General features: G+C 47.7%; 1 protein-coding gene across 10 annotated transcripts in view; it reads left to right on the top strand.

Moving 5' to 3' along the window:
• The window catches only part of LOC135903711 (kinesin-like protein KIF2A), a 57,740-nt gene that overhangs the window by 8,452 nt on the left and 26,540 nt on the right, over positions 1 to 22,748 (top strand). The window contains exons 1-8 of one of the 10 annotated variants that reach the window (XM_065434073.1): positions 4,433 to 4,501; positions 16,140 to 16,234; positions 17,091 to 17,159; positions 18,769 to 18,804; positions 18,934 to 18,966; positions 19,079 to 19,114; positions 19,227 to 19,262; positions 21,909 to 22,077. In XM_065434073.1, coding sequence (XP_065290145.1) covers positions 16,169 to 16,234; positions 17,091 to 17,159; positions 18,769 to 18,804; positions 18,934 to 18,966; positions 19,079 to 19,114; positions 19,227 to 19,262; positions 21,909 to 22,077 — 445 coding nt within the window. In that variant the 5' untranslated portion in view covers positions 4,433 to 4,501; positions 16,140 to 16,168. Of the gene's footprint in view, positions 1 to 4,432; positions 4,502 to 16,139; positions 16,235 to 17,090; positions 17,160 to 18,748; positions 18,805 to 18,933; positions 18,967 to 19,078; positions 19,115 to 19,226; positions 19,263 to 21,908; positions 22,078 to 22,748 lie in introns of those variants that run through there. The other 9 variants (XM_065434068.1, XM_065434069.1, XM_065434070.1 and 6 more) reach the window with 9 other exon arrangements.

Below are 22,748 nucleotides of genomic sequence, written 5' to 3' on the forward strand. Positions count from 1 at the left end.
AATTTCCCCTACGTTGTCGCTGGTGTCGGTGTTTGTTGGCTTCTTATGATATGACTAATCAAACGCCTGAAAACTTGAGTAATTAACCCCAAAGGGCCTCTCTCGAACCGTTTGCTCCAATACAAGTGCATCTGCTGTTCTATTCTCTTGATATACACCGCGCTTTTCTATACCGACGAAATGCCGTTGAGCAACTTCAGCGGCTACCCTCTGCGATACCGCAGCGCCCGCCAACCCCTGGCTTGCGCTCGGTTCTGCGCGCCGGCTTCCGTAACGGTGCACCGATTTGCCGAGGCGCGAGCTCTTCCTCATCGGCGCCCGCTTCTCGTCTCGTTCCCGTCCTCGCTTTATCGGTTTTTTCGTGTACGCTCTTGGCTTGACTGCTCGTCACCTCCCCGGCGTGCCTTCCTTCTTGACGAGGCTTCGCGGAGTGGGAAGTGGCTTGTTCCCTTAAACGGCACCGAGGCTTGCGCTGTGAGCAGAAAGTGGACGGCGTGCCTTCCCCGCCTGTTTATAGTTTCGGTTAGGCGCGTTTACTGCCGCAGTTGCGGTTCGCTGTTGCGGTGCTTGACTTTCGGGTTCACGTGGGGCCCGATGGTGTTTTTTTTTTGTTTTGTTTTTTGCGCACGGCAACATATTCTTCGTCCGTCTATTCGGGCCTTTCTACTAACACTCGTGTAACGTTTTATCGAGATCCGCGTACAGCGTATTTTCCCCTAATATACCTCCTGGTACGTTTATCTACTTCAATGCTGCCGATCTCGCCTGTGGTTATAGCAGAAAGGACACACACTAAAGTATAGCGTATAGTGGTAAAAAAAAAAATATATTGAGTACGCTGTGACCATGTGTAACATAGCGCTATGCAGGGTAACTTTGAAACCTAAACACTGCTGTAACATCAGGTAGTGCAAACTATAGTTAGCAGAAGGGCATCAAAAGTTGCGTCCCCCACGGACAACTGTGAATGTGAAAGACCCATTCTGTTACATGCTAAAAGCAACGTATCCGCGTTCCGCATATGTGCTGCAAACGCGGTGCATTGCGAATGTTTATGGCTCCTTCCGAACGCCTCTCGTCAACATAAAGTGGGTACTTTTGGCTCCTTCGCTATCAGTTGCCTTTTCCGTCAAAGTGTGCGTCAAACCGTCACTCTTCCGTCAAACTTTGGGAAGGCACCTCGAACTCGCCTAATAACGCAAAACGAGTGCTGCGTAACGCAAGCGGAGCGTGGGGGAGGGGGCTTCGAGTACGCGAAAATACTCGGGCGCGCTGTTGTAACATTGCGAGGTAGCACACCTGTTATGCACAAGAGCGAAAACCATGAATGCATTAAGAAAATAAAAATTCCAGCACCTCCACCAGAGTGTTACGTGTGGAAAGGCACAGGCGAAAGATGCTATTTACACTCTATATACACTGGAGCCAGGCAGCCAGGCTGACACTCGCTCGTGCCAAGGGCACCGAGCAACTTCGTCATCGTTCTCGCGGCGGCTCGTCTCTTGAGCATCGCTCGATGATATCGTAATAATATAAACATTGGGTAAATTATTATAGCGCAACTAGGGCCAAAGCGCGTACAACGGACTAGCTTCCAAATAACGTAGTACGTAACAGCACAGAAACCAGGTGCCAAGCTACATCGCTCAGTGGTCATTGCTCTGCAGGGATGTTGTAATCAATCTGCCGTTTATTGTTGGCTGCGCGAGCCTTGCTTACGAGTTTCGCTTTGCGCGATTCGATAATAGTTGCGTTTGCGACCTTGGTGTTCCGCAGTCTCGGTTTTTCTGCTCGCCCAGTTTCTGCCGCGCAAGTCGTCGACCGGGTTGGGTCGTCTGTCCTTCGCTTCCGACCGGCGCTGTATACTTGGACATTATGCCGCAATGTGTGGAGAGTGAGGGTGTGTGCGATGGCGGAGCGGTAGGTGTGGGTGGTTGCAGCCGGTGGCTTGGCGGCCAGTTCCGTCTCGCTTGCATAACTTAACCCAACGCTGTCTCCTTCCCCCGCTTCCGTCTCGATTTTCTTTGTTTTCGTGGCAGGGAGAATTTCCTCGTGTGTTTTTGCTCTTGCCGTCTCGCTGCGTTAAAACCTGTTCTCTCGTCGTCTGCAGTAGCGGCTTCTGTTCTCGACGCCGTCTTTCGCTTTCGCGAAGCTGTCCCTTTCCATTTTCATAATCTTTCTTTTTTTTTGTTACTGGGATGTGACGAGTTCTTAATTATGTTTTTTGTTACGGAGCACAGCTTTCGGTGCCGTAATCCAGCTTCCCTTCGAAAGAAACGTGAAGGGAGAGGATACGGACTAGGTGGTTACATGTCATTGCGTATCAAGTGCCTCTGATCCACAATACATCGCCCCGAAAAAGCAAAAAAAAGTTTGTCCCTTCAAATGATTCGATGCTGCCCCTTAACAACCCAGTACCATTTATGCCCAATTTCCAGAAAACAACCTTCTATGGCCCGTGGTTCAACAAAGGTTAAAAAAAAAATCACTACATAATCGGTTTTCCTGGTCGGTGTTTAACTCCGCAGATCAGCACTGGCTCTGCTAGGGACGCCGTGTAGCGGGAGGTTCTGGATTACTACGACCACTTGCGTGGCCTCCGAGATCGCGCCGGTGTGATCTCGGAGGCCACGCTAGCTGCATAGCGTTTTAATGTTCCGCCAGTACCGTGCTGCGGCCATCGTAGTAGGGCATCGCACCCGCGTCCTCGCGCTGCCGAGTCTCTTCCTCTAACAGTTTGCTCTTCGCTTGATTCCCGTCCGCCCTGATTCGTCGTGGCTGTTTGCAGGGTCTGAAAATTTTAGTCGACTAAAACCATAGAATGCAATGGCGGCAGGCACGTACCCAGGGGGGGGGGCGCCCCCCTCCCTCCCCGAAATCACGTGGCATACCCCCCACCCACGCCACCACTCCTCACACATTCCTAAAGCGCCGCCAGATCAATGTTGAGACTTGGTAGCTATTAATCGGTCAGCATTATGCTGCCTTTTTCACTCCTTTTAGATGGCGGTAGTTATCGGCATCTCTTGTAATGTGAAGAACAGTTTTCTCATAGATTCCGCACCCGTGCGATTAACTCGAGATGCGTTCAGTCGTCACCATCTATTCAACCGTCACGCGCATAGCTGTTGCTTTTGTTAGTTCAACCTTCTTTGTTTAGGCTGATCCTGGGACCAGGAAAGGGATGCGGCTTTTACCGAGCTGTCTGTACTCTCTTGGAACGAGTTGCGGCCGGAGAAAACGCCAATTGCGTTTAACTTTTCCCTTTGCTTCATTATTTCCTTGAGTTACGGCTCGCCGTGAGGCTGTCAGATGCCCGCAACCACATACACGTGATATGGGTTAGATAAGGTGGGAAATAAAATAATGTGAAAGTGCGTCCATCATGATACCCTGCAATAACCCTTAAAACCATAAGCGAGGTGACTGTCGCCCGTCACCTCGTCTGTTTTTTCCTAATTGTATAACACTTTTCGCGCAAAATTGGCAACTGGAAACAAAAATTGCAAGGAGTTGAGAAATGAAGCGATCTACTAAGGGAGAGAGCCAAGGCAACAACCAAACTGCAAGGAAAAGCGAATAATAAAAAAAAGTTTACCGTTGTTTATGAGAATATTTATGGATCAACATCTTTTTATTTAAAAAGGAAGTAGAGAAAACGCTGCCGGAAGTGGAGAACAATTACTTGCTTTGAATGACGCTTCTACAGTTATCGGTCGAACCGCCTCACGTAGCCACTTCTCTGCTGTGCTTATGTGGGTGTTTTTTCTAGCCTTTCGCGGTGAGCGCAGTACATCTTAGAAACAGTAATGAACAGGATACAGAAGCTCTCCTATAACTAGCGATGAGGTCAGAAGGGCCCTGCAAGAAATGAAACAATGAAGAGCGGGAGGAGAAGGTGGAATAACAGTCGATTTAATCAAAGATGGAGGAGACATATATGCTTGGAAAACTGGCGGCTCTTTATACGAAGTGTCTATCGACTGAAAGGGTCCCAGAAAACTGGAAGAATGCAGGCATTATACTAATCCAAAAAAAGGAGATGTTAAAGAATTGAAAAATTATAGGACCATTAGCTTGCTCCCAGTATTATGTAAAATATTTACCAAAATAAACTCCAATAGAATAAGCGCTGAATTTGTCAACTAAGGTAACAGGCTGGCTTCAGGAAGAGATACTTTACAATGGATCACATCCATATCATCGCTCAGGTTATCTTGAAATCCGCAGAGTACAATAAGCCTCTCTACGTGGCTTATATAGATTACGAAAAGGCATTTGATTCAGTAGAGATACCAGCACTCATAGAGGCACTGCGTAATCAAGGAGTACAGAACGCTCACGTAAAAAGCTTGGAAAATATTGCTGCATGCGTGTGGTATTTGTTTGTTTTAACGAGGCGCGTGGGCGCCATCACTCCAGAAAAGAGGAGAAAGAACGAACTGGGCTCGCGCTGTGGATCTAACCGGTCAGCGCGCTGCAACCGTTGTAAATATAATCTGTAAGTAGTTTCTCGTCTTACGGACTTTTCCTTCGCGTAAGAATATCTACAGAGGTTCTACAGCTACCTTAATTCTACATAAGAAAAGTAGGGAGATACCTATAGAGAAAGGGGTCATACAGGGAGACACAATTTCTCCAAAGCTGTTCACTGCGTGCTTAGAATTCAAGCTATTAAACTGGAAAGGCTTAGGAGTAAAGATCGACGGCAAATATCTCAGCAACTTTCGGTTTGCCGATGACATTGTTGTACCTCGATGACGAGGTACAACAAATAATTGAAGACCTTAACTGAGGGAGTGTCAGAGTGGGGTTGAATATTAATATGCAGAAGGTGAAGATAATGATAAATAGTCGGGCAAAGGAACAAGACATCAGGATCGTCAATCGGCCACTAGCGACTGTGAAGCAGTTCGTTTGCATAGGTCAATTAATCACAGGTGACCCTGATCATGAGAAGGAAATTCACAGAAGAATAAAAATAGGTTGGATCGCATACGGCAGACATTGCCAGCTTCTGAATGGAAGCTTACTATTATTATTGAAAAGTAAGGTGTGCACTCACTGCATTTTGCCAGTGCTGACATATGGGGCAGAGACTTGAGATCAAGTTAAGAACCGCGCAAAGAGCGATCGAACGAAGATTGCTAGGCATAATGTTACGAGAGAGAGAGCGGCTTGGATCAGAGAGCGAACGGGTATAGACAATATTCTAATTGACATCAAGAGGAAAAAATGTAGTTGGGCAGGTCATGCAATGCGCCGGTTAGATAACCGTTGGACCATTAGGGTTACAGAATGGGTACCAAGAGAAGGGTAGCGCAGTAGAAGACGGCAGAAAACTATAGATGGTGCGATGAAATTAGGAAATTCGCGGGTGCTAGTTGGAATCGGTTGGCGGCAGGACAGGGGTATTTGGAGATCGTAGGGAGAGGCCTTCGTCCTGCAGTGGACATAAAACATGATGGTGGTGGTGGTGGCGGAGGTGGTGCCCCCCCCCCCCCCCCCCGAAAAAAAATCCTGGATACGCGCCTGAATGGCGGGTACATCGCAATACTTATACCCGTGTCACACGGGCGTTTGGAAGGCCTTCCAACCGATAGTCAGTTGACTCAAAGGTCAAGTTCGAGCTGCTACACGGGTGGTTTCGACGGCCGTCGAGCCAATAGTCTATCGAGTCAACGGAGCACCTTACAACTCTATCGAAATCTCGATGGCCTTTGAGCAACGGAAACTGAAACAGCGCGAACATGCCCTCTCGTTCAGTGTGCTCCAACTCACGGTTAGAAAGAACAAATCAAACCAAAATGCTCTAAAAATACTATATATGAGTGTTATCAATTATTCAATAAAGTATTTTTGCCACTTGATATGCGCGAACTACACACACTCTCGACAACAGCGACGTGCAGCGACGCAAACGTTGCCGCAGTTTCGCTACTGAGCAACTTAAAAACTAAACATATATGTAAGGCAATGTATAAACAATTGTTTTAATGTATAAACAAACATAAAAGAAATTATAGTGCTTTTAAGTGGTTTTAATGTCGTTTAACTTTTTGTGACATGAAAACGAAAATAAAGATACGCAACGCCACGCAATTTGGCGAGAAACGCGGGAACCACTCAACGGCCTTTCAAAAGTGCCGTGTAGCAGCGCGACAACTCCTTTGAGTCGATAGAGTTCTGGCGTTTCGAAGGCCGTCGACTGGAAGGCCTTCCAAATGTGCCCGTGTGACACGGGTATTACTCGTCGAATGTGTGTCGATACCTCGGATCAATGATGTTCGCATCCTTCGCCACGTCATGGAAAGGAGCGAACGTAATTTACCTGGTGCATCATACAATTTCTCCATACTTTCGGTAGTCGGTAGTCTCTGCATGAGGTGATTATATAGAATTTCATATCAAGTGTCACCGATCCACACGAGGTCGCCCCCAAAGATCGCCCCTTCCCCTCCCTTCCCCCCCCCCCTCCCCAAAGGAAAACAAGGGTTCAGTCCTGTCCCTTAAGGGTGTTCATCACGTGACAAACCCAGCACCTTTTTGTGCGCACAAGGGTGTTAAAATGCGTGCAGAGCGAATGCACCGAACCGCAGTGGAAAGTGGCGTCTTACGGGCGGGCGTAGCTTCCATTGAATTCTGGTGTTTTTTCAAAGTAAACGGACTTTTGTGTACCCGTGGTCGCCCGCTGCTTGTCTATACATGTGCGCCGCGCACATGCTCGCGTGTTCGGCACGCCCGTTCCCGTTCTTTTTTTTTTTTTTTTCCCACGCCTCTCTCGCAGCGCCAGCCTCCGCGCTACGCCCGACTGCACGCGTAAATTCGCGTCGGCGAACGCGCCGTTGTTGGATACCCGCGAGTTCCCACTGTGCGCGGGCCACCCCCGTCATCTCAGCGAGATGGACTGTTCTAGTTCTCTTTTCCTGCGTTCGGGTCCAAACACGGGTTTGTTTTGTTTTTGTTTCATCGTCTTTGCGCGTTGCATTGTACGATCGCAATTGCCGGCCTTGACGGCGCAACCTTCCTTTGTTTTGTACCCGCCGTGGTTGCTCAGTGGCTATGGTGTTGGGCTGCTGAGCACAAGGTCGCGGGGTCGAATCCCGGCCACGGCGGCCGCATTTCGATGGGGGCGAAATGCGAAAACACCCGTGTACTTAGATTTAGGTGCACGTTAAAGAACCCCAGGTGGTCGAAATTTCCGGAGTCCTCCACTACGGCGTGCCTCATAATGAGAAAGTGGTTTTGGCACGTAAAACCCTATAATTTCTTTTCCTTTGTTTTGTACGACGACCTCGTCCCCTCGCAGTGTTGTATAGGACCGTGCAACTCGGCGTCATAATTCCTTGTATGCTCTTTTTTTTGTTTCCTTTTTTTCTTTCTACGTATTGGGCGTGTGGTTAATGCGTGGCTCGCTTCGCATCGCCTGCGTGCGAGTGTGAATAGCCGCTTGTGTTGCCACGTTTCGCTTCGTTGAAATTGCAGCACATTGGCAATGGGGCCCTGTTGTGCGGCGGTCTCTTCAAGAAACACAATCATACTTAACTGATTCACTGGTTTCCTTTATTTTGGGGGGAAACTGCAGTTTCCGTTCATTACGTCTTGCTTAATTTTTTTTCTTCTTCTACAAACCAAACCAAAAGTTCCCGTTTAATTTCGTGCCCAAGCGCCGGCACTGGTATATGTTTCTCGTATTTCGGTCGTCGTAGCGCAGCGAAAGTGCAACTTCCCGCTCAAGCTTTAGCGCCGTTACGGCACTGCGACGTCATTCATTTTTCTCGTATGTCGCTCTCTGCGGCGCAGTTAATGTTCCAGAAGCTTTCCAGGTTCACTCTTCCCCTCTTTTAAAACGCAATGTAGTCCCTACCTTTGCTACTAGCAATTTAGCCAGGCCCTATCGGACGCCGTCACTACACATGACGTCACGTCGAGCCGGTGCGCCAAGTTCAGAGGGGCGTCGCCGTTCGTCTTTCAATTTTGTTTTTCGTGTTTTTCCTGGCTTACCAGAGTATTTTACTATTGCGGGGTGTCCAAATCCACTCCAGCGACGGCTCCCTTTGGGTTGAAGGAACGGATCTCGAATGCCATGCTTTTGTTGGCTGCGTGCGCCCGGAGCGAATGCTGGAGCCGGAAACGCGTCACGGACGCCACGTTTAATTTTTTTTTTTTAACACTGCATTTACAAGGTAGCGCATAGATGGCAGGTTGGAAGGATCCGTTGTTTCCAACTGCACACATGAATGCGTGCTACCAACGTGCGCGCTACTAACCGCGGAGCTTCAAATGCGCCGGGGGCTTTCGCCTCCAGGCCACGCGGTCACTGCTCAAGTCGGCTGCCCCTCCAGGTGTTTCTTCGAACCGTGCTAATCAGACGGTCAAGGAACCGCGCGTGAGTGGGACGGACCCTTTCGGGGGGTATCGCCCAACCCCTAGCTGCACTCGGCCCCCGTGACTCGTTCGGCGCCACGCCCCGTCGGCGTGATGGCTTTCTCCGACCCGCTCGCCGTATTTACGCGTGACCGGCGCGGTCCATTGTGTCCGCGATGCCTGCGTGAGTGCAGGACCCAGCACTTCCGATTGTGTGCCTGGCAGCGGGTGTGCGTTGCCCTGCGCCCGAATTTTCCCCCCGAGGCCGTGGGACAGCTGACGGAGGGCTCACATTACGTACGCGGTTCGAAGCCGGCGCCGGGATCCGGACGTCCTTGCCCGATGCGGCCTTCTCGTGCGGGAGGTCCTGCCGGTGGATTTCGTCTGCGCCGATCGCGCGCACCTCGCCTTGTTCTCGTTGGTCCAGCGCCAGCTTGTCAGTCATCGTCCGCGGGCTTGCGACGGAGGATGAATTGTTCCGCCACCTCCGAACGCGCATTGCCTGTTCCGAGGCCCAGAGCCATCCGCGCTAAAGAACATGGGTAGCGGTACAGCCCCGTTTCCATCCAGTACACTCGCTGCCGCCAGTAAGAACTTACTTTTTTGCATAGAAACGAGTTCGAAAATACAGCCTTAAGCGAGAAGAATAAGGGGGGGGGGGGGGGAGACCTAGTGGTTCTTGCTTTCTTTTCTACTTTTTTTTGTCTCAACAATATGAAGAAACAATGAAGCTGGAGAAAGCGTAGGGGAAAATCAACTCCAATGAAAGTGCGCTAAAAGATAACTTGTCGCATGTAAGTTTCTCAGCGAACACTTTCTGTTGGATTTATTCGCAATTAACTTCTAGACGAAGCACAAAAGCGGCAGCGAACTTCGAACAGCAGGGACTGACATTGTTTCCAGATCAGTCGCTTTGTAGGCGACTCCGTTGGTGCCGATTTTGACTGCTTCGGGAACTTGTCTGAATAAGCTTACCCGATGCACGAACTCTTCTCGTATACGCCGTCTTGCGCTTACAAGAGAGCATCACAATTGCTAGCGGAACTTATTTAATATATGCGTTTTGTTCAAAATATGCGCCGTTCTGCATTTTTCGCTAACAGAATCTATTTTTTCGTAAAACTCGATCCAGCATTCGTGAAATCGTAGCACCGGCTAGAATTTGTATACTTCGAAAAAAAAAAAAAAGTTTCGGGAGTGTTGGCAGGTATGCGTGTGCAGTAGGTGAAATTTAGGGAGCCTTCATGCTAAAACGGGGCTTGTGGCCTCCACCATGGTGAGCTTCATTGGCAACTGGACAACTTGCATTTCCCTACTTCGTTACTTAATGGGATATGGTGCACGGGATACATAACGCGGCCAGCCAAAGGTTTATTGTTACGCTGTGCAAAAAAAAAAGAAAAAAATAGGTGAGGTGTGCAGACAGGTCACAAGAGAAGTAGACAACACGAACGCCTGCTATCTACTCGTAATACATAATGAATCCTTACCAACTAGCTCAGCTTTCTGTCGTTTCTAAGCTTTACTGTTACGCTTGGCGCTGGATGTCGAAAGTCGCACGGCCGTGTTCCTGCAATGTCTGTAGCGCACTGCGTTCGACCTTGCAATCGGGTTCGTGTTTTTCTGACCCCGCCGACACTTGTGCCCCATAACACCGACTTCGTCGCCTCCCTCGGGACGTAATGCCGCCGGCAGAGGGGATGAAGGCGGAAGTCGTAACTTATTAGCGCTGTCGCCATTAACAATGCCTCTCGCAGCGTCCAGCTCATTAGCGAGATGGCGGCGGTGTCTGGCGGAACGGACAGCGCGTACCTGGCTGGTCCCGTCGAGGCGGAGGTACACGTGGGTAGCGCAACTCGGCTGAATACCCTTTCTTCTCACTCTCCCTTCTATTCATTCCTTCTATCTGTCCCCCCACGTACGGCGTCCAAGTAAGACTGTGCAGTACTCTGAAAGCTGTAGCTTGCTTCGTCACACGCAAATGTGTTCGCGCCTGGGCCCGTTGATAGCCAGTAGATGACGTGTGAATGACGCGGTAAGGGTCTTGTTCATTAGGCGCCGATTTTCGTTTCTTTTCTTTTTTTTCTTGGGGGTCTTGCTTAAGCGTAAACCGCCTACTCGCAGTGATTCATTTGTAGCGGTTTCGCAAGCTGGCTGGTTGACGCTGTTGGTCGAGCTGATGGAGGAGTGTTCTAGAACCTCAACGGTGTCATTATTATCGCAATCAGAGCCTTAATAATAGAGAAATCTGAAGTTTTTTGCAGGACACGATTACCCGGGGCATTCAAGTACTTGCCCAATGACGAAAGCACTCCCCGGTTAAATTCTGTCTCTAGTAGAGAACCACTCGTTGCAAAACACATCATCGTATTCTGTTGTAGGATGATATAAAATGCTACTTGTCCAGCTCTATTCTATTATGAAAAAAGAACTCATTGAAATCACCCGTGACAATGACACGGGTGGTCGAACGGTTTCGTTATCAGTTCGTGCGGCGCTGGTCTTGCTGGCTCGCGAAACTCGCAGAAACTGCAAGTAGCAGACAAACTTCCATGTGATGTCGTGGGATGCCCGAACAGTCTACGGCACATGACCGAAAAGCAGCAGTACCGCTGTCTATCGGGCGTCGTTTTGCTTACCGACGGCAGCAAAGGATCGTAATGGCGTACACGTCACCACTCCCCCGGTTGGTGGCGGGAGATTTGAATTTCGAGAAAGGTATTTGGACCCTTCAGATGCAATTTTCTCGTAAACTATGTCATGGCACGAAACAAGCGTTGCAAGGTTTCTAGAATGGTATTTAAACAGTGCACGCCGACTTAGCATTTGCATTTAGTGTCCTTTTAATTGTGCTCAACAGTGTGACCTAAACGGAGCGGGTGATACCAGGCTAATAAAATGGAGTAGGGGAGACACCGCATCCCCACTCATTTAATCCCCGTTTGAACTGTTACGCTGCTAAGCACGAGGTCGCGGTATCGAATCCCGGCAGTGGCGGCCCAGTTTTTATCGGGCGAAGTGCAAGAACGCCCGTGTACCGTGCATTGGGTGTACGTTTTAGCGCGTAAAATCCCAGAATTCAATTTTGTTAATAGGGCATGGTCAACTTTAGTTGGGCGCTGCTACCGCTCCGTGCCCGATTGGCCCGATCTTTTTTCTGCATGATAGGAGATCGCGTGCCAGCAGAAATTGTGTTGGCATGACCCAAACCATGCCCCCATAAACTCTGACCAACTACTGGGAAAGCGGTGCCCTCCGAGTGACCCCCTGTTTTGGCGTTAATGGACCGGCATTGAAAAATAAAAGGCAGCAGATCGTCAACTCGCATAAAGCTTCGCGAAGCGCGAGTTTGTCTTTATTGGACGTCCACACAGTCACACTGAAGGTTTTACTCAGGCATTGTAGAGGCTATTACAATGCCGCGGATGCGCAGAGCCGAGCGCCATCTGATGCTGGTCCAAGGAACTCGGCGGCGGGTATGTCGGGCGCGTCCTCCGCCGTGATTGGTTGGCCTATTCGGCTCGGCCAGACAACAGCCACGCAGCACCCACCGTCACGAAAACCCGGCGAGGTTCGCAAAGAAAAACGCTTCGCTTTTGAAATACGCGGCGATGGTTCGAACAGCGCCGAATAACGGTTGTAAGCGCAGGGTTGTCTTCTGCTCTATGATGTCACTGACGCCGTGAGAGCAGAGGGAAACGCTTTTTTGCCGCTGTTTATACTGAGAAAGCAGCATACCTCACGTATTGAGGTCTCTGTTTATGAGTGAGTGAGTGAAACAACTTTATTTTGTCCACTATAGACGTAAGCAAACTCCACGCCACCTGGCTAGGCCCACTCGGGGACCATCAGGTGGAACCTAGTAAAAAAATAGCTGAGCACCGTCGCAACCGTGCACTAATTCCACGCGCGCAATGGCGACTGTGTGTTCCCGCCTCGTAGCTGTCGCACTACGCTGCGCGTTGGTTCTCGTGAGCACGGTTCTCGCGCGCGTACTATGCAGCGTCCGCCCGGCAATAGACGACCGCACGCCAAGTTTCATCCTAGACGCCAGCGCTCGTTTCTCCCCTGGCGGCACGATTTCATCTCCAACGGTGGTTTCCGTCGCCGCTTCCCTTCGCGGTCGCGCCCGCGTTCAGTTCGCGCCGCGCGCGAAACGTCTCATGTTTGCGACGGCGCCTCTTCGGATGACCGGAAATTATTATTGTGTTGTTAACTGTCACGACAGCAATGTAAACATGAAAAGGTTGATGCCACCAGTGAAATTCTGCCGATTCACAAGAAAATGGTACGAAAGAAGCAGACGACAGACATGATTATGCGCCGAGCGAAGTAAACATCTGGCAAACGAAGCGAGCTCGTTTATTGATCACTCCTGAGTGTATGACGGTTTCTATATGTAACCCACGTGAAATTAATAATTACTCGGTACATAATCATTTTATTCATATAAAAACTTTAAGTTAAACGAGCGCTTGTCCTGTCTTCTTTCTCGTGTTTCGTTTGTGTGTGCGCTGTCTAAGAATGGAAACCACGTCTGTTGTATGCGCTAGCAGTGGCCGAAGTTCACGCGTGCCGAGAAATTGAATATGTGCATGATGCATTGAACATGACCGGAGTTCATTCCCGCTTCACCACCGCACCGATCGATCGGGTTACTGGACGATACACACCCGCGTCTTGGTCGCGCCGGCATTGCTGAAGCAGGAATGATTAATAATACTTTCAACTTCCGTCTCTTGAGTACTGTTAAAAAATGACCAAGCTGTCTACATTGCTGCCTCTATTCCATATTGTAGGGGACGTACTAGTTAAAGTTGTGTGCGCATGTCGTACTTGTGCTATGCAGCGATATATCTTGTTTATTTCCGCACAGTGTCGATAGAAGTCCGTTGTCGCCATCAGAGACAACACGGATTTGTAGCAAACATAATGTGAGAAACTGCAAAAATGACTTTAGCTCGTAGGTGCCGTATGTATGTGCCGCATCGTATGTGCTGACGATTTTTCCGGCGGCACATACGATGTCATTTCCAATTACCTGCTCAGCGTCCATTACATGGTTAAGCAGACGCTGCCGTTTCGCCGCATTGCAGCCATAAAAATAATCGTCAAGCGTACCGATCTTCTTAAAGGCAAATATAGCGTGTGCAGTTTGTTTCACACTAAGGGGAAAACTCGGAACGTATTGCGTCGCGATGCGGCAAGCAATGGAGTCGTGCGGCGGCAGCAGCTCGAGCAGGCGCACACGCTTGAGGGGCAGTGTCGTGATCTGCGTCGTCTGCTACGGCGGCGCGCGCTGGCCGCATTTTCGGGAAGCGTGGTACTGTCAGGGGCAATGCACCGATTTCATCGGTACTGCGGGAACTGAGCTGATATTCTTTACTAAACGTTGTGCGTCGCCACACTCTGATCCTTCATTGGCGATAATGGAGTTCCACAAACTTCTTTTGACAACATGGTTCATTTGTTCTTTCGAAAGGCCGGAGTACTGAGCGTGTGCACGTATATTTCTTCACTGTGTGTGCTACCGTAATGAGCAGCGACAAAACGCACCAAGATGTGCGCGCAACGTGCTCAGTCTGTTTGACTCGAAAGGAAAACAAAGCACTCAACAATGGGAGTCGAACACGGTGAAACAAACGGACACGATTAAATGAACGTTTTAGGTTCAGACAATGAGCTGGAAGTGATTTTTCTCGATAATCTTTCGCTACACCAGACAGACCCTGCCCGCCGGTGGGGAATTGGACACGTCACGCTCGGAACTTCAGTTAGTATCTCGTCATGTCCCCAGCGGCAGCGATGACAGCGCTCATCCTGGAAGGCAGTGAAGTGTAGAATGACTTGATCAGGGATGTGTTCATTCGCTGCACGTCTCAGTCACTGACGATGGTGGATCGAAGCCTATCCTCGGGCGACTGATAGAGGGGATGTTGCGCCAGCGATACTTTCAACGAGCCCCAGACATTTTAAATGATGTTGGCGCCCGGGGATTGAGGCGGCCGCTCCAAGAGAGTGACTGCGCGCTCTTCTAGCAGTTCTTGCACAGCACGAGCAGTGTGGATCGGCGTCCTATCGCGTTAGAATATATAGCCGCCTTCCAGAAACGGGCCGTCAAGGATGTATGGAATCAGTACGTCGTCTGTGACTGCCATGCAGCGATGAACTTACATTCGAGGCGTATCAGTGGGCGTCGCGCAACGCTTAGCAAAGAATACCGGCTCCTTTCACGCAGTAACCATGTGATCAGCGCCCTGCACCTGACAGTAGAACGTTTCTCGACAATGCGGCCAGCGTGCGTCGCCGTAGCAGACGACGCCGTTCAAGATCCCGCCCCTCGAGCATCTGCGCGAGCTGCTGCCGCCGCTTGTCTCAAGCGCTCGCCGCATCGCGATGCAATGCGCTTCGAGTTTTCCCCTAAATGTGAGAGAGACTGTACACCGCCCTTCGAAAGAAATGTCCACGCGCACACACCGCGCGCGGCGCGAAACGTGCCCAAACACGCGCAGTGCAGGAGGCAATCAAGGCGGTGCGAACGAGAGATGGGAGAGGGGTACCACCGGCTAATAGAATTTTGCTCCGCATGCGGCGCTCTCAACGCCGGCGCAGCAGCGCCGCATGCGGAGCAAAATTCTATTAGCGGAGGGTGCGCCAACTCGGTGGAGTACGCGTTGTCCACCGCGGCGTGTCTGACACGCGCCGAGACGGCGTTGCGCCAGGAGCAAAGTTTCTTATCGTGGTTTTTCGTTCCTATTTTTCTTTTTCGTTTTGGCGCAGGTATATTTGCCTCCCACGCCACCGTGTTTGCGTGACGTGACGCAGCAGCGCGTGTTCTCCGGCGGCGGACGCACAATAGAAAGTTGTCCTTCAAGGCGGGGGAGGCCCTTTTCGTCAACTGTCATAAGTTGGCTCTTTGGAAAAGGAATCTTGCAGGCGGTTGTTTGAGGGGCGGGTTCGGGGCGGTGGTTGGCATTACGCGGGAACCAGTTTTCAATGACCTACCCGCCTCCTACCTGCTGGCAGTTTTGCGTTTCCTTAACATATAACGAGGTGGCCGGACAAGTGCCTTTTTTTGCTCCAACTTTGTTCTGCCAGTAGTGGAGGCATCTCGCGTTTTCCCGCGTGCTGCAACTTGCAGAGGCTCTTCACTGTCGCACTGAAAACTCTTAACTAGCATTTAATTTTGTAGTTGACTGCACGAGCCGAACCATTTCTACAGGGTACACTGTGCAGCTGTACACTGGAGCACGAGGGCTCATAGTGGGGATGTACCATATCTTCATTTTCCACTTCTGGAGATATGCTAGGGCACGTTGCTTGCCTGGACTGGCCATGGCCAGGTGGGCATTGTGCAGACATGAAAGTATACCTGAAAATTATCTATAAACAATGGCCGTAGTAGGGAACTGTGCCACTACCGCGGTTTAATAGTTTACTAAAGAATGCAGTTGCTCACTTGCAGTTTTTAAAATTGGAGTAACTTGTTCACCTTTGTGCAGAGTACATTTGTATAAAAACATGTTGGGACAAAAATTTGCACACTCCCTCCAATATTTAAAAAAAAGGATGCTATAGACTTTGCATTGTTTCCTTCTCTGAAATCAAAAATTTTAAGAGGTATCAAACTTGGTGTAGCAAAAGTTGTATGTTGATGTTTCTAAGGGTGAACCTGTAGGCTTCAATGCAGTCTGAATCGACTGCATGTAGCTATGGAGCACTTTTAGGCTCCGAACCTTAATCTAATGGTTCCTTGATTTGTGTGCTTGCAGGGCGCATTCACTCGGCCACAGTTGTCAGCATGGATCAGGACAAGCAGGTCATAGTGGCGGAGTGGTACGAGAAGGGGGAGACCAAGGGCAAGGAGGTGAGTGAAAAACTTAACCAACACAGTCGCAACAGCAAGGATACTCTATTGCATGACTCTCGAGTACTTAGAGTTCGATGGTATGTGACCTACGATAGGGTAACATTGTCGGAAATGGAGCTGGTCACTGACCATAGTCGAAGCAATACAATTTCAAGATCCATGCGGATCTCTAAACCTTTTTCTTTAGACAGTGATCGGCGACTTCCTTCATTCCTGTCTTTGTCTGACAACCTCTTCTCTGCATATGGGGAATCTAATTCAGCATATATCGTATCCAAACAGCTACAAAGTCTTCTTTCACGTGACATTGCTGTCATGGCCGAAGTTCTATAGATGATTTTGCATTTGGCAGCAGTAAGCTTGGGGTCCTCAAGAAGCTTTTGATCCTGTGTTCCATAAGTCTGTATGCTGTAAAAACCTAATTTACAACTTTTTTATCCTATGACAAAATCGGTTTGTATGTTGCGATTGTTTGACATAGTGTTGAAAATCTGTGCTCCACTTTCGCCACATCATACTGTGGCTCGCCATTGTCTCTTTCCTGCTCTATTTCTGTAATCAAAACTGCAGGCTTGCCAGGGTCCCTGTTTGTGAAGAGAAATAGTTGTAGTATAGTTATATCTTGCTGGAGCATTCATGTTTCATTTTCTGCTGTCACAACCGTACTGTGATTGCGACAAAGAAATGCCTACATACCAGCATATTTGTGCTTGTTAATTTATATCTCTGCAAAAGTGTGCAAGTGATAGTGACACTCTTGTTGAGAAATGCATTATCTTTTTTTCATGGGTGCCTGTGTCAATAGTCTTGCTCTTTCTTGCAACAGATTTGCATTTTCACTTTTGCCTTTCAGCTCGAGTTCAGCACAGTTTTTGCGCTGAACCCGGGTCTCCAGGACGTGAACCGGAATTCCGTTAAAAAGGCAAGTCCTTCAGATTCGCATAAGAGTGAATTTGAACTGTTATGTTTATGTTATGTCATGAGATTAAGAAGTTTGCAAGTTTATAGGGATGACATGGCCACAATTAGTACATGACCGGCGTTGTTGAAGTATGGGAGAGGCCTTTGCCCTGCAGTGGGTGTAACCAGGCTGATGATGTTTATCAACACTGAGTGCAAAACAAAAAAAAAAGAGCGTCTCGCATGTAATTACAATCAAACTCGAAGTACCAAATTGATGTCCTTACGCACTGTGCTGTGATGTACACGCTCTTGCTTAACTGCTGCTTCAAGTATGTGTTGACGAACTTGCAGTAGGAAGGCACAGGTACCATGTGGCCTTCACTTAGGAAATGATGGCTGCTGCCTCCTCCAAAATTTCGGTGCACACCTTTAACCTCTTTTTTGCATGATGGCACATACGCCCAGCATGTGCAAGCACCGACTTGTTACTGCAAGTAAAAAGATGCTGTGCTTAGTGGTAGCATAGATTCTGCGAGCAGTGTAGCAAGAAACTAAACTTATTTAGGTCCATATTCTGGCAGTTACAACAATATAAAGTAAAGAGGATGTGTGTTTCTATTGTACCTTGTAATGTGCACGAGGAAGGCACAAGTCTGTGTCGAGAAGGCGACTGCTAGCCATGTTGGCAGACTGTGCTGAGCTGTCTGCTTTTTACAACAGGTGTGGAGCTGCCACAGATGTTCAGTTACTACGGCATGCTGCTGATGTGTACGTGGGTCTGGGCTTGACTTGTGGGTGCAGTGGCAGCATTGCATTGGGGCTCAACAGGGGAAGCTAATGTGTATAGATTTCTCTACCCATTGAAGAGTTGCACATTTTCTCAATTCAATCGGGGGATCTCCCTCACCATCGCATCCCTCATAGCCAGGCTGGGCCTTTGGACGTATTGCTGCACGAGTTGCAGTGTAAGCACGTTGCAAGAGACATTGATAATGACCGCCCCTTTGGCCTACTGCAGAGAAGTGCATACGTGGTCTCGGCACATATTAAAATATTGACATGTGAATTGCGCTAATTAAAAGGAACCCTACAAGTAATACATTGTTGCATTCCTGAATTCCTTTATGCTTAATTTGCAGTGAAATGTAGAGAAAGGACTTTCAGTTGCGGAACTCCAGTTACACAAACTGTAAACTTTCTATGCATAGTTTTTCGAAACTATCCCATTTTTTGCATTCTTGTATAGTTTTATTCCAAGTCGCATAATATCTACACCAGTCATTTGCTTTCTACCCAACTCAAAGGTGGCTCGGAAGTGACCTTGTAGAAAGTACAAAATTGTATTACAAAAAATTAATTTGGCATCTTTTCTTGCCAGTGTAAATGCAATGTACCATCACAAAACGATCGCCTTGAAAAACTATGGAAAAAGTTTCTGTTGTTGTCTGGAACTTTTGTCCGTTGTCAGTTTCAATGCAACATTTTTGCCACTTCCGCAACAAGAAATAGCTGCCAGAGATGCAACAAATTATTTTAGCCTTTTTTTTATTTTTATTCAAATATAAAACTGCAATAGCATTTGATTTTTGGAATATTGCGACTCTACAGTGCACCTTGTCTCTGAGCAGGTGCATATATGTGATCCACACGAACTTCCAAGCCGTGTAAGCAAACAACTTTTTTTTTTTTTTCAAATCTACAACTGCAATAGCATCTGATTTCTGGAATGTTTCACCGTTTTATAATGGTGTTCATCTTTTGCTCCTAACTTGTGGGTTACCTTTCTATTACAGCTAATGCGTGATCCACGCGAAATTCCAAGCCGTGTAAGCAAACAAAACTTTTTTTTGCAAATATAAAACTGCAATAGCATCTGATTTTTGGAATATTGCGCCATATTTATATTGCGACTCTACAGTGCACCTTGTCTCTGAGCAGGTGCGTATGCGTGATCCACGCGAAATTCCAAGCCGTGTAAGCAAACAAAACTTTTTTCTGCAAATATAAAACTGCAATAGAATCTGATTTTTGGAATATTGCGCCATTTTTATATTGCGACTCTACAGTGCACCTTGTCTCTGAGCAGGTGCATATGCGTGATCCACGCGAACTTCCAAGCCGTGTAAGCAAACAACTTTTTTTTTTTTTTTTTGCAAACATACAGCTGCAATAGCATCTGATTTCTGGAATATTGCACCGTTCTTATGTTGTGTTTTTAGCAGTGTACCTTGTCTCTGAGCAGGTCCACTGATTAAACTTGCTCATTGCAAACTACTACTTCAAAGTTAAGTTATCAACTATGCCTGTGGATCTTGTCTGCAGTGTATGCAAGGAAGTCAACCATAATTCGCCCATGGAACATTTACCTTAATAGACAAATTTTGCAAGTTTTACTACAGCACTCCTGCTGCAAAGCATGCCAGTAGTAGCAGTTTTTAGTGAGCTGAGGGAAGCTAAGGTAAGAAGCATGTTGGGCTTGTGCCATGACAAACCCAGTTACCCCTCAGCATCAAAAAGTCGTTAGGTGAGAATAACATTCTGCAATAGGTGTAGGGTTGAGCAGGTGCACCACTCCAACTCTCAGCTAAAATTACTGGTGCGGTGGTAGAGCGCCAAGGACTGGTGTCATCGTGAAGCTGGTCCTTGTACTTCAAGTCACTGTTATGCTTAGAGTTTTAGGAAGTTTAGGAAACTGCTTGCCTTTAGAAATCAGATTGAGTGCTGAATGCTTCTTTGGCAGTTTATGAGATGGGTAAAAGGGAGGGAGCATATTGTTTGAAGCAGATTTACGTTCTTCAGTATGCACAATTGCATCCTGATGGAAAAGAAGTGCTTAACTAGGCATCATATTGATGACAAAATTAAAAGTGAGTGTGTTTTGCTACAACTGTGGTAGAGGTACTGCATTTGACCAAAGGAGAGTCCTGCCTGGACGTGAATTGTATTTTCCTTGCTTCCGTAATTTTTAATTTTTACCTTTTGCACACTGTATAAGGTGCAAGTTGGTGTGTGTGTCGCAGGGTGTAAGCTTGACAGGCGGTGTTGCTCTCGCTGTTCCTCCAGCTTCGTCATGGGAAAAAAAAAAACGCTTCGTACTTGCCGAAGTAAATTTTGGTTTCACTCCGACGTCCATGGGAGCACCTATTCAGCATCAGTCTCGTCTCTCATATTCAGGTGAACTCTCTGCACAGAAAGAGAGTTGTAAAGCAATGCAATGTGCTGCACAATTTGAGAATGCAAGCTGCAGTCAGGGGTTGTCCTCGTACAAGAACTGTGTGAAGTTCTACAGCAATCGATGCACATCACATCCGTACACATCAAAATGGTTTGTGGGGGAAGAGCAAAGGTTGTTGCTATGTTCTGCAACCCTTGAGGGAGCACGGCTCAGTGTCGGTGAACATAAAACTGCACGCACACAAGGACAAAACTAATTTCAGAATACGCATATGTTATGTGTACAATTGCTACAAAAGCTGCAACTTGCTCATCTGCCTGGCTGAAAGTAGGTAATCGTGGACATTCAGTGGAAAGAAAAACAACCAAGCTGAAAGTGTGCCATTCTACATATGCTAAATGTCTACTTGACAATCGCTTCGAAAAGGACACCACAGCATTCCTTCACAGGCACAGTATTGAGTCCCTTTTCATGCGTATTGGCTTTTAGGCTTGTTATCACGAACGGTCTTGGATTCAGGTCAGTTAACAAAAACATCTCCCTTTCTATCACCCAACTCGCCAAAATCACCGAAATTTTATTCTTCCTTCTTATATATTTTGAGAATTCATTTCTATTCTGTTCTATGTTTTTGTCACTTGTGTGATCAATTACATAGTGTTATTCTGTCATAGTTGCCGTTTTTGCAATTGAATTGTTGCTGCATACTATAACAAGGGTGGGATAGTGTAACGATTTTGTCCACTTGTCTTCCCATTCATGCATCATAAGTTTTCCGAGTGGCACTACGCCTATGTTATTGCCACAATTGGCTGGTCACGATTCATAAAAGGATCCTTACATTATACTCACCCATGTCTGCAATTTGGTCACCCTGTCCTGCTTTGACACATAGGGCTCTACAGTGTTTCATGCCAGAGGAAAGAGTTAGTCTTGTCTTGGCTGCTATTTGCCTTCAACGTATGCATGTGTCAAATGTGGTTTGCTACCAGGGTGTGCTCATTACCTCATAGGCCAGTGATGTAGCATTGTAATTATCAGCTTGTAATCGTCAAGAGCTTGAATAGGAGCGTAAGAGGGCAGAAAATGCGTTCTGGGGGCGATTTCTTGCTTGTATATTTAAAATATTTCTACATGTTTGTGAAAGTGACATTTATTTACAATTCGGAATGTAATGCCAAAAGCACAGGAAAAAGAAGTGCTTGTGATGCTGGAATGCAAAATTTGCTTGCCAGGGCTTGTTAAATGTTTAATGCATGACTCTTTCATGTACAGTACCCAAATGTAGCGACATAAAGAAAGAATGTGTGGCTGGCCACATTGCTGTCTCAAAACTGATTTATTGGCATTGCATTTCATATAAATACTTGCGCATACAAGTGTTTAAAGAAAATATTTTGTCTCGCACCTGTCTAGTCTTTTGTGTACTGTACGTCGATCATGAAACACCAACTCTCCCAAGCCATCACCTTGGCATGTTTCTTGTTGAGGTGATTTCGGGTGTAGTAGTTCAGTGTCTGGTTTTATCAGTGCATTGAACCTGCGAGTCTGAACGGCTGCTCATTTCGTCGTCTTGGGCTTCCAACTGCGCAGCTCCCGAGGCATACGCAGGTGCCCCTGGCGTCAGCCAAGTCGGGCACCATCCAGGACCGGCGTAGCCTCGCAAGGCCAGCGCTGCACCAGCAGAATGGTCACGACCGCGCCATGGGGCCCCCACCCGCACCACTTCCTACGACCAAGTCCAGCAACATAATCTCCTCCAGTCAGTACCCCTTTGTATTAAGATGAGTTAGCACTGTTTTAACTGTCCCATAAGTTTCCAGCATATATATTACATGTGCACGCACATGCACAAACAGCAAGTTCTGATTAATATGTACCAGCTTAATTAATAATCTTGGTTTAAATATCTTTGCAATGACTCCCCGCCCTGTTGCCGTTGACCCTAATGTATTTGCTAAGCACTTCAGCCATAGTAGCCTAATGCATGCCGAATAGTTAGTTCTTAGTAGCATTCATTTGTCTGTGCATACAAGCGTGGAATCGGCGAGAGGTCATCCACTTAAACCATAGTGAAATAGTGGTGCTAGGACCTTTCCCAGACTGAAGTTGCCACCTATAGTGATGTCAAACCAAGATAGCCATGACTTGTTTCCTGCTCCCATAGCTTCTATAGCACTTCCACCTTGTTGTCATGGATGGCAACGTGGATGAGGATGATGGCCCTTCCGTATGCAATGTGGCTAGTGCTTTGTTGACCGGCATGAGGGCGTTCGCAGGAAAGTGGGGCCTAATGGTGAAACTTACTTGTGGCCTTGCTGAGGTTTGAGAATGGCGTCGTCACTGCAAGGCCACCATGGTGGCAAGTGAAAATCGCAGATTATTTGATACCTGCTCATAAATAAAGCTTGCCTGCGTGTGTGTCTGAGTGAG

The sequence above is a fragment of the Dermacentor albipictus genome, chromosome 9, assembly GCF_038994185.2.
Source record: "Dermacentor albipictus isolate Rhodes 1998 colony chromosome 9, USDA_Dalb.pri_finalv2, whole genome shotgun sequence".
NCBI classification, from domain to species: domain Eukaryota; kingdom Metazoa; phylum Arthropoda; class Arachnida; order Ixodida; family Ixodidae; genus Dermacentor; species Dermacentor albipictus.